At 42.1% G+C, this 11,706-nt stretch overlaps 1 protein-coding gene across 1 annotated transcript; it reads left to right on the plus strand.

The window, feature by feature from the left end:
* The first annotated feature begins 5,766 nt into the window (after window positions 1-5,766).
* LOC109737941 (uncharacterized) lies at window positions 5,767-6,144 on the plus strand. The gene has a single exon (XM_020297058.1). It carries the CDS (start codon window positions 5,767-5,769, stop codon window positions 6,142-6,144), a length of 378 nt encoding a protein of 125 aa, XP_020152647.1.
* The last annotated feature ends 5,562 nt before the right edge of the window (window positions 6,145-11,706 follow it).

An 11,706-nucleotide genomic window follows, 5' to 3' on the forward strand; every position in this document is an offset into this window, starting at 1 on the left:
CTACAAGTTTTATGTAGGATTTTATGACTAACCATGTGAATTACCAGTCCTGTCAACTCTCTAAATAGATATAAGTGAAGCAAGAGAGTTTAATTGTTTCTACAAAAGATATGCCCATGCTCTAACAAATATAAGTGAAGCAAAAGAGCATTCTACAAATGGCGGTTTTCTATGTGAAGAGAAACAGGCAATCCAAACTTCAAATGATATAAGCGAAGCACATGAAGCATTCTATAAAGCCATACTCAAAAGATATAAGTGAAGTGCAATGAGAATTTTATAAATCAACCAAGGACTATCTCATACCAGCATGGTGCATAAAAGAAAAGTGAAAACTAAATGCAAAAGACGCTCCAAGGTTTGCACATATCGCATGAACGAAACGAATCCGAAAACATACCGATATTTGTTGAAGAAAGATGGGATGCTTTCCGGGGCATCCCCAAGCTTAGACACTTGAGTCTCCTTGAATATTTACTTGGGGTGCCTTGGGCATCCCCAAGCTTGAGCTCTTGCCTCTCTTCCTTCTCCTCACATCGAGACCTCCTCGATCTTCGAACACTTCATCCACACAAAACTCAACAGAAGCACAGTAAGATCCGTTAGTATAATAAAGCAAATCACTACTCTAAGTACTGTTGCAAACCAATTCATATTTTTTTTTGCATTGTAGATACTGTAATATAACTTTTCCATGGCTTAATCCACTGATATAAATCGATAGTTTCATCAAAACAAGCAAACTATGCATCAAAAACAGAATCTGTCTTAAACAGGACAGTCTGTAGTAATATGAACATTCACAATACCTCTGGTACTCCAAAAATTCTGCCAAAATTAGGAAAAATAAACAATTTGTATATAAAGACAGTTCAAAAAGTTTCAGAATCGTTTGACATTCCGGTAAAAAAATGTAAAATCGCGCACTACAGCCAAAGTTTCTGTCCTGCACCGCACAAACCAACAAGCATTGTAAACATCCAAAAGGCAAACCTTGGCACATTATTTTTATAATAAAATGGAATTGTACAAGGGGATAATTATTTTTGTTGAAAATTTTCTGTAATCAAGATTCACAAAGTTTCCGTGAGCATGAACAAAGTTCAAGGCTAGCTCCCACTTTAACAATGCTCGTCTTTCTCACTTTCGCTTTTCTTTTTGAAAAAGATTTAGGTTCCCCTCTTTATTTTTTGGTTTTTAAACTTTATAAAAGCCCTCAACAGAAATAAATGACTCTCTAAAACTTCCGGCTTGTCTCCCTGGCAGCGTTTCTTTAAAGCCATTAAGCTAGGCATATAGTGCTCAAGTAATGGATCCACACGGATCCCAAGGTATATCAAAGCCAATTTTAATTAACAATGATTTGTAATTTAGTAGTGAGCACAAAGTAACATATATCATGTAATGACGAAGTCTAACTCTCTTCCTATGCATCGGCATGTCATAAAAGAAGAATTCATGCACACAAAGTAAAGGCCAATGCATAGTATAAACAGTATCTTGCAATTTTATCATGTGGGAAACATAGAGAGGTGGAGATATAGTTCCTATCTCATAATAATTGCAAGTAGGAGCAGCAAGCACATGCATATTATATTCATCAAAATCATCATGTGCAACGGTAAAAGGCAACCCATCAGTATAATCCTTAATAAGGGCAAACTTCTCCGATATAGTGTAGTCAGGAGAATTCAAAAAGATAATAGGACTATCATGTGTGGGTGCAATAGCAAAAATTTCATGTTTAACATAAGGAACTATAGCAAGTTCATCTCCATAAGCATAATTCATATTGGCATCTTGGCCACAAGCATAGCAAGCATCATCAAAAAGGGATATTTCAAAAGAATCAACGGGATCATAACAATCATCATAGCATTCATCCTTCGGTAAGCACAAAGGGAAATTAAACAATGTATGAGTTGAAGAATTACTCTCATTAGAAGGTGGGCACGGGTGATCAATCCGCTCTTCCTCCTTTTGTTCTTCGCTCTCCTCCTCATCTTTTTCATCCAATGTGCTCACAATGTCATCAATTTCTTCTTCCATAGGCTCCTGAAAAATATTAGTCTCTTCTTGGACAGCGGAGACTTTCTCAATAAAATCATCAATATCGGAATTGAATTCATAATTCTCATAGAAATATTTAAGTATAGCAAAATTTTCAGGTCTGTAAACAGCATCATCAAGATTTTCACACTCTTTAAACAAAGATTCAATTTCATAAGCACCCATAAATGCAACGAATTCTTCTATTTGTTCCACATCATAGTAATCATATATACCATTAGCGTAAGAAGACAAGGTTTTATCATCATTAAATTTGCATGAAAAGGGAAGGTGTGGAGCCTTCATCCTAGAGCAACAAGTATAATCATATCTCAAGCATAGTTCCTGAGCATACCAATGCAACATATGAATTTGATCCCACAATAGTTTCCCTTTTTGAGTCAAGCGATAATCCCTAAAGTATTCACATTGATCCAACGTGTCTCCCATTACATAACTGAATGGGGGTTTTCTCAGGATTATCAAAGTAGTACATAATATTTTTCACATAACCAGCATCGAGGGTTTTAGGAGGTTCCCCATCTCCATGAGTAGCAAGTACACCTAATTTTTTTGGTATTTCGTGTTCCATATCCATAACTAAAGATAGAGAACAACTTAGAACAACAAATAAAAATTACTTAATGATAAAGCAAACAAGCACACACGAGAATATTCACCCCACGCTATAACTCCCCGGCAACGGCGCCAGAAAAAGGTCTTGATAACCCACAAATATAGGGGATCAATTGTAGCCTCTTTCGATAAGTAAGAGTGTCGTACCCAACGAGGAGCTAAAGGTAGAACAAATTTTCCCTCAAGTTCTATCGACCACCGATACAACTCTACGCACGCTTGACGTTCGCTTTACCTAGAACAAGTATCAAACTAGAAGTACTTTGTAGGTGTAACGGGATAGGTTTGCAAGAATATAAAGAGCAAGTAAATAAAAACTAGGGGCTGTTAGATAAAGACACAATAAAGTTAGTATAGCGAGTGTGGAAAAGTGGTGGTAGGAGTTGCGAAATTCTCCCTAAGCAATTGATTACTTTACTAGACCGATAGAAAGTTTTATGTGGGAGAGGCCACTGCTAGCATGTCATCCCTGACTTGGAATTCTATGCACTTATGATTGGAACTATTAGCAAGCATCCGCAACTACTAACGTTCATTAAGGTAAAACCCAACCATAGCATTAAGATATATTGGTCCCCCTTCAATCCCATATGCATCAATTTCTATGCTAGGTTGAAGCTTCTGTCACTCTTGCCCTCCAATACATAGTCCTATCAACATACAACTAACCCTATGGTGTGATCCACGCGCGCGCTCATATGATGGGCACCAAAGGACAGCAACATAACCACAAGCAAATTAAACCAATCATAGCAATTCACCAATTACCGATAGGACAACGAAAATCTACTCAGACATCATAGGATGGCAACACATCATTGCATAATAATATGAAGCATAAAGCACCATGTTCAAGTAGAGGGTACAGCGGGTTGCGGGAGAGTGGACCGCTGTAGATAGATGGGGGAAGGTGATGGAGATGTTGGTGAATATGACAGAGGTGTTGGTGTAGATCGCGGTGATGATGATGGCCCCGGCAGCGTTCCGGCGCCACCGGAAGCGAGGGGGAGAGAGCCCCCCTCCTTCTCCTTCTTCCCTAGCCTTCTCCCTAGGTGGGAGAAGGGTTCTCCCTCTGGTCCTTGGTCTCCATGGCGTGGGAGGGGCGAGAGCCCCTCCGAGATTGGATCTGTCTCTCTGTCTCTCTCTGTTTCTGCGCTCCCGATTCTGGCCTTTCACCGTTTCTTATATTCCCGGAGATCCGTAACTCCGGATGGGCTGAATTTTGGACATGATCTCTATCCAGATATTAGCTTTCTTGCTGCGAAAGAAGGGCACCAACCGCCTTACGGGGTGGCCACGAGGGCCCAGGGCGCGCCTGACCCCCTGGGGCGCCCCTGCCTCCTGGCCCCCTCGGGCATCGTTTCGCGTTGATTCTTCTTCCCAAAAATCATAAATATTCCAAAAAAATCTCCGGCAATTTTTATCCCGTTTGGACTCCGTTTGATATGGGTTTTCTGTGAAACAAAAAACATGCAACAAACAGGAACTGGCACTGGGCGCTGGATCAATATGTTAGTCCCAAAAATAGTATAAAAAGTTGCCAAAAGTATATGAAAGTTGTATAATATTGGCATGGAACAATCAAAAATTATAGATATGACGGAGACGAATCAACCAACGGGCCTCAAACACTCGTCTCGGCTGCGTCCTTGGAGCTGCCACACCGGCCAAGCACTTATATCCAGGAGTATTGTTCCTAATTACTCCACACCACACATTTTTTAACACAGTACAAACGCAAGCGCTTATATACATGTGCATACACTCACCCCTATGAATGCACACATGCACACCCTACCCTTAGGAGCACCTCCGAAAGACTGAGTCGGCATATCATCTTGATATTGACGAAGTCACTGTAGTCACCTCGTCGTCGACGGGAACATCTCCTCCCACTGAATGTGTACATGGAGTACCTTTAAATTGTTTTCGTATGAGTAGGGTTTTCAGGACATCACACGAGAGTAGGTTTTTTAGGGCATCGTACGTGCAGGTCATAGCTTCCAAATGCACGCGAGAGGTGGCTCTTGTGTCCAATTGTGATATGGGATATGTAAAATGACCAAATAAACAGTGTTCATTCTTCACGATTGAGGTTACAAATTTATAGTCCTTGAAATAAATGAAAGCTTTGAACCGACGGAAGCCTATAATCTAGTTCTTTTTAGTTGTCCCTATATTCTCTACTCCCTCCGTTCACAAATATAAGATGTTCTGCGTTTTAGTGGGTTTGTTTATTCATTTCAGTCCATATGTAGTCTATATTTAAATATCCAAAACGTCTTTTATGAACAGAGGGAATAGTTACTACATGGCAGTTAGGCTACTTGAAGTGAGAAGTATCATACATAAGAGGGAGTGATGTCATTATTAAAGGAGCAAAAACATGGTCTTTCGAAAAGAGCAACTCAGTTGAAATTGCTAAAGAACCAGCCCCACCACACATAATGCACACTTTCGGAGATAGTACCTCTACTCCGATAGACAGAGAACCAGCTACATAAAATCTCTCCAATCCTGCGCCAACTCACACGCATTACGATGCAGTAGGTGCCTGTCCGTCCACCTCGTGACGGTTCTAGTGTCTTCGGGCGACCGAGACTAGTGTTCCAGCAAGGTCCGGTGGCGGATTTCAATCCCGTTCTGAATCTCAGTGATCTCCGTCTCTTGTGTTGGAAAATCATCAATCTCCATCTCAATTTCTCATCTGTCCCGATCCAGCAACCACCTTTCGCCGAGCCACCTTGAATCGAATAGCTATACCACTGAAACAGAGCAAGTTCTAGCCCCTTTTTCCGCCCATACCAAATCTTTCCCTTCTCAAACTTTTTCTCAGGCCTTCATGTGCAGCTTTAGCTCACAATCCAGCCAAACCCTAGGTGGGAGGTGGGTAGGAGCTGGCGACGCTGGTCTCCTATTGCGGCCCTGCGGGACGGCACCCGGGGGCGATGTACGCGGAGTCCTCCATCCATCTAACAGGTCCACACATGCAATGGAGAAGCACAGAAGAAGGGGGTCAAGCTGGGAAGAAGGAATGCAAACCATTCGGGAACTGAGAAAATGTAAGTAGTCGGCAAGGTGATGTCCGATAGACCAGCGAGGGTGGATGCGCTGGTCAGTACTTTGGGAAGGATCTGGGGTCCGTTCAAGGGGATTGAATGCAAAGATCTTGGTATGAACCAGTTCCTCTTCACCTTCCGAGAAATGACATGGAGAGATAAAGCTCTGAATAATGGGCCTTGGATGTTCAACAAAAGCTTCCTAGTGATGGAGAAATTCAACCCGGCCAAGACCCTGGATGAATACGAATTCAGGTACGCACCAATATGGGTTAGAGTTTATCATATTGCTATGGGGTGGATGAGTAGAGAATCCAGTGAAGAAATAGGAGAAGTACTCGATGTAGATGTTGATGATTGCGGCATGGCCATGTGGGAGTACATGAGAATGAAAGTTTGACTAGACATAACGAAACCACTAATGAGGGGAATCACTATTTTTGAGGATGACGACGAAGAAGGTGAGGGTGAGGGAAAAGATAGTATAATTGAAGATGTGCATGAAGAGAATGAAAAGGAGGGGGAAAAGAAGGGATGTGAGGTTATTTTTAAGTACGAACACCTACCCGACTTTTGCTACATTTGCGGCGTAATTGGCCATAATGAGAGAGCTTGTCCAAGTAAACAAAAACAGAGAACAAAGCAGGAGTTTGGGCCTTGGTTAAAGGCTCTTGTGTGGAGAGAATCACCCAGCGATGAAGATAGAGGCAGAGGCTCTCAAGAGAAAGTAGGCTTTTGGAACAGTAGCAGCAGAGGAAGCAAAGGAAGTGATGACGCGTCCTGGAGGAAATACTCCTCTAGAAACAATGAACCAACAGCCCCCCGAAGCAGTGAAGAGAAAGAAGCTATGAGCCTTATGAGAATACAGGGGGTAGAACAGAAAGTTCGTTCGGAAGAAAATAAGCCGAGTTCTGATGAAGAGTTAGGGGGCAACAATAATACTCAGAATAAAGAGAAACCAGATGAATATCTCCTGAAAGAATTAAATGCAAGCAAGGCCTACGAGGAGACATCTGGGACACATGAGAAGGAAATGAAGGCAGAAGAAATCAGTGATCAAACTTCAGGAAAGGGGATAGATGGGCTGATGAAGGAAGGCAAAGTCAATGTGCCCAAAAAGAAAGGAAAGGTTGGCACGTTCAAATGCTTAGAACGCACCAAAACACCTCAAACTGGTAGTGTGTATGAGCCAGAGCAAAATAAGCGAGGAGCTATTGCCATGGAGATTGAAGAAGCAGACAATGCAAAGAAAGCAAGGATGATAGTGGATAGTGAAGGAGGAAACGAAATACAAGTGAATAGTTCACCGGTGAGCTTTGAAAATTGCACAGGAACAAGAAATGCAGTTGTAGAACACAAATTTGACATGAAAGTAGGGCAGACAGATTAGTCCCGCAGGACAAAATGAGAATAACAACATGGAACTGTCGGGGCTTGGGGAATGGCCCGGCAGTTCATGGCCTTCTGGATCTCCAGAAGCAGGTGGACCCCGACATCCTCTTTCTCTCGGAGACAAAATTGGATGGAAGGAGGATGGAAAGATTCAAATGGATACTTGGCATGAATAACATGGTGATTAGGGATTGTGATGGAAAGAGTGGCGGCCTGGCTTTGATGTGGAAGAAGGGAATAAACATTGAGCTACATAACTACTCAAGATATCATACTGATGTTGAAGTGGTGGAAAGTGACGGGTTCATATGGCGATTTACTGGTGTTTATGGAGAACCTACAAGGGATAGAAAGTGGAAAACATGGAAACTAATGAGGATTCTTCATCAACAACTAAACCTCCCATGGTTGTGCGCAGGTGACTTCAATGAAATCTTATATAGTCATGAGAAAAGAGGGGGCCACCCCGAGCACATAACCAAATGGAGAACTTTAGAGAAACACTAGATGAGTGCAGGTTGCGAGACTTAGGATTTATTGGGGATAGATATACCTGGCGCAACCATAGCCATGCAACAGCCAATTATATTAAGGAAAGGCTAGATCGAGCGGTGGCATCAAGAAGCTGATGCATGAGGTTCCCTGAGTATAAGGTCCTAAATGGAGATCCTTGTCATTCTCACTACAAAAATTTTACACTTCCATGATGATACGTGTTTGTCACAGTAGGTCACGTTTTCTGTCATGCATGTACATCCGTGACGATTTTATGACATAATCAAGATAGTCATACCTGTGTTGTTGTAGAAGTGTTCCATGACATTACCAAAATTATCATCACGGAAGTGTCCACTTCCATGACGATAAATGCCACGTCATGGAAGTGCTTTCGTCAAGGGTGACCGACACATGGCATCCACCGTAACGGGTCGCCGTTAAGCTATCGGGTCCGGTTTTGGATCCGATAACCCGTTAACAGCCACGACCAATGCCGATTTTCCACGTGTAAAATTCTCATTGGCCGATGGAACCACGTGTCAGCTCCCCATTGGCACAGGTGTCACTCATCCAATGGGCGAGATGCGCCTATTGTATGTTGACACGTGGACCGGCCCAAAAGTGGCCCATAAAGATTAAATGGGCCGGCCCAACTAAAGGCCCACAAAATTTTGCGGATCATAATGGGCCGGCCTAGCTAAAGGCCCACAAGATTTTGCAGACCATAATGGGCTAGCCCGGCTAAAGGCCCACAAGATTTTGAGGACACTAGTGGGCCGACCTGTTAACAGGCTGCCATGTTTTGGGCCAAATGCCGACCCATATTTGATCCGGTCCATTAACAGCATGCCACGTTTTGGGCCTAATAAAGGCCCATATGAGATCCGGCCTGTTAATAGCCTACCACGTTCTGGGCCATATTATGGCCTAGATCAGATCCGACCCTTTAAGAGGCTTTGGGCTAAATTATGGCCCATATCAGATTCGGCCCGTCAACTGGACGCTGTGCTTTTGGGCCCACTTGAGGCCCGAGCATGATTTCTGTTTGCTAAAGGCCCATTTAGTAATACGACCTGATATTAGTTTCGGCCTGTTAAAGGCCCGTTTAACATTTCGGCCCTATATTTATTTCGGCCTGTTAAAAGCCTGTCATATAGTTGGGCCTAACTATGGCCCGCTTTGCATCCGGCCTGCTCAGAGCCGATAATCTGATTGGGCCAAACAAGGACCGAGATAATTTTGGCCTGTTAACAGCCCATGATGTGATTGGCACAATCATGGGCCGGGGTCTATTTCGGCCTACTGTCGGCCCGTGAGCTGTTCGGCACGTTTCAGGCCCAACCTACTTTTCAGCCTACTAAAAGCCCATCGAATTTTCTTGCGAAAATAGGGTCGGTGGTTTACTCGGCCTATTAAAGGCCCGAAAATACTAGTGGGCCAGTTTACATTTAGGCCTGTTAACGGACCAGGATGACTGGGCCCATGATGCGGATCATACATAGTGATTTGCATGACGGCCCGATTATGTGCCATACTTTTACGGTTTGGCCGGTTTACTAAGAAGACAAGATAAATATACAGTAAAATAACTGCAGCATCATGAATAAGAAAAAACCTAGACTATACAATAAAGAAATTACGGCATATTACATCCACTGGGCATCAAAGTTCGCCACTATGATAATAAAGCACAAGCAGACAACAAATTACATACACTGGGCATCAAAGACGCCACCAGTGCAAATAAACACGCCGACAAAATAATATACAAAACCGACAGCACTTCAATAGAGTTCAAGAAAGGTTAGCCCTGCTCGGGAGCTGCAGCGCAAGCAACTGAGCAAGCTGATGAGACTGTGCTTGTGTGACACTTATATCCTCCTCACTCTGAAAGAGAAACAAGTAGACATATGACATGTTTTGCACATATAAGTATCAGTGCTGACAATTCATCACATTTCTTATTGATGAATAAAGTGACACAGTTTAAAATAGCATTAACACAATATGGTATTGTTCAGGTTAAGACATGGCAGGAAATGTCATTGTGAAGGAGTTGGCAGCGTCACGACACCACTAGATTACAGATCAAGAACTCATAAGTATCAATGGTTAGTGTGCTGTCAATTTATCCCATTTCAGATTGGCAAATAAAGAGACGATTTAAATAATAGTAGAATGATATGACATTGTTCATAGTTAAGACATTGCAGAATATGACATTGTGCTGTAGTGGGTAGGTTCACCACACCACTGGATTACGGATCAAGAACAGAAGCATACATGCAGTGCAAAAGAAGTTCACTTGCTCTGTATAGTTTAATTTACATGGTATGAAGAAGGAACTTGGTTGTACAACTGAAAACTTAAATTGAGAAGGACAAACTTTTGTTTATGAACTACATAATAAACTTTAAACATGCAATTTGATGCAAACACCAAAAATAAACATATGTTGCAGTCATGCCTAACCAAATATACACAACACAGTTTGAAGGCTTGAGAAGGACAAACTTACATTATTGGTGAAGACAGGCTCTATAAAGCCCTTGTCCATGCTAATGGGGGGGGGGGCAATTCAAGAAGTTTACCACAAAATCTTCTTCACAAGAATTGCCTTTATTCTACATTTTGTTAAGAGTAAATATAGATGTGATAATATAAGAAAAAATGGAGAATATTTAAGATAAGACGAAGAGTGATGCTACATAACCAAGTAGCTATAAATGTAAGTACAACAATACAGGCAAAAGGTACAATCAAGAGCAATGTAGAGCTAAAATTCTTCAGTACCATCGGTGTTATCCAACCTTATGGTAAGAGTAAATATAGATCTGATGTGTAGAAAATGGAGGGTAAAGGAAAATAAGCTGCAGAGTGATGGCACATGAACAACTAGCTATCAATATAAGTACACTGATAAAGGATAGCAGGTACTTACAAGAACAATGCAGAGCTAATTTTTTTCATTGGCATTGGATATATTCTACACTAATGTAACCATTCATACAGATCAGATAATTTGGAGCGAACAATTGATAAGGAAGCTATCATGCATACTGCTGTCACATAATGAACCAGGTATGAATGCAAGTACAGTGATACAGGACAACAGGTACTAGCAAGAGCAAAGCAGTGGGCAGCATATTTGCGATATCCTGCCGTCCTTTTCAAACCGGAATTCTTCTTCGAGCAGATTTCCTGCAAAAGAGATCCGTAAGGCACATGCGGAAAAGTAGAAGTTCAAATTGTCATGTGATATCATAGATAGTACCTCCTCCTAGGAATGAGACTAGTGCATAACAAGGTTTTTCCATTCAATATCTTCTAAATTTAGCACAGGCGACTTCACCGGAAATTCGTTTATAGACTTGCCATCAAAGTGTGATTTCCTCAGGTAACACCGATACTGCTGCAATGCTTCCTTGAAAAGCGCAAGCAAGCTTTGCTCGGCATGACTATCCAGATTGACCCTCGCCTACTTACAACAATGTAATGTAAATCATTGATGTGTTCAATCAGTAGAAAACAAGAAAATAATCACCATGAATAATAGCACTTACATGTAAGTGGGACAGGAAGATGTGAAAATGGTGTTTGTCTTTACTATAATCTTCCCATGATGGGAATATATGCATGTAGTCCCTAACAACATTGAAAGCATTGTCTTTTAAACTGGGAATAACTGGAATGGGGTTTCAATCTGCAGGAATTGGCCGTCTCTGCAGTTGGGATAGGTCTTCGGCCGATGGACTTGCCGTACTTTTTGCTGGAGTGGCATTTTTCTGTGGTACGGCTCGTGCTATGGCAACTGAAATCGGCATACCGTTTGCTGGAGTGCAGGTCCTGTGTGGTGGGGCTAGTGGTGTGGCCAGTGAAGTATGGGTACAGTCTGCTGGAATCGGTCCTACGTTTTGTGTCACTGGTTGTAGAGCCAATATAAGTGGGGTGCTGTCTGATTTCTCCTTCACCACCACATTTTTCAAGGACTTTGCTGGCGCTCCTTCAGGTTCGGCAATCATCCTCTTCCTTTTTGATGTCGGATGCACAAGAACAATATTTGAGTGAAAAA

This window comes from Aegilops tauschii, chromosome 2 (assembly GCF_002575655.3).
Source record: "Aegilops tauschii subsp. strangulata cultivar AL8/78 chromosome 2, Aet v6.0, whole genome shotgun sequence".
Classification (NCBI taxonomy): domain Eukaryota; kingdom Viridiplantae; phylum Streptophyta; class Magnoliopsida; order Poales; family Poaceae; genus Aegilops; species Aegilops tauschii.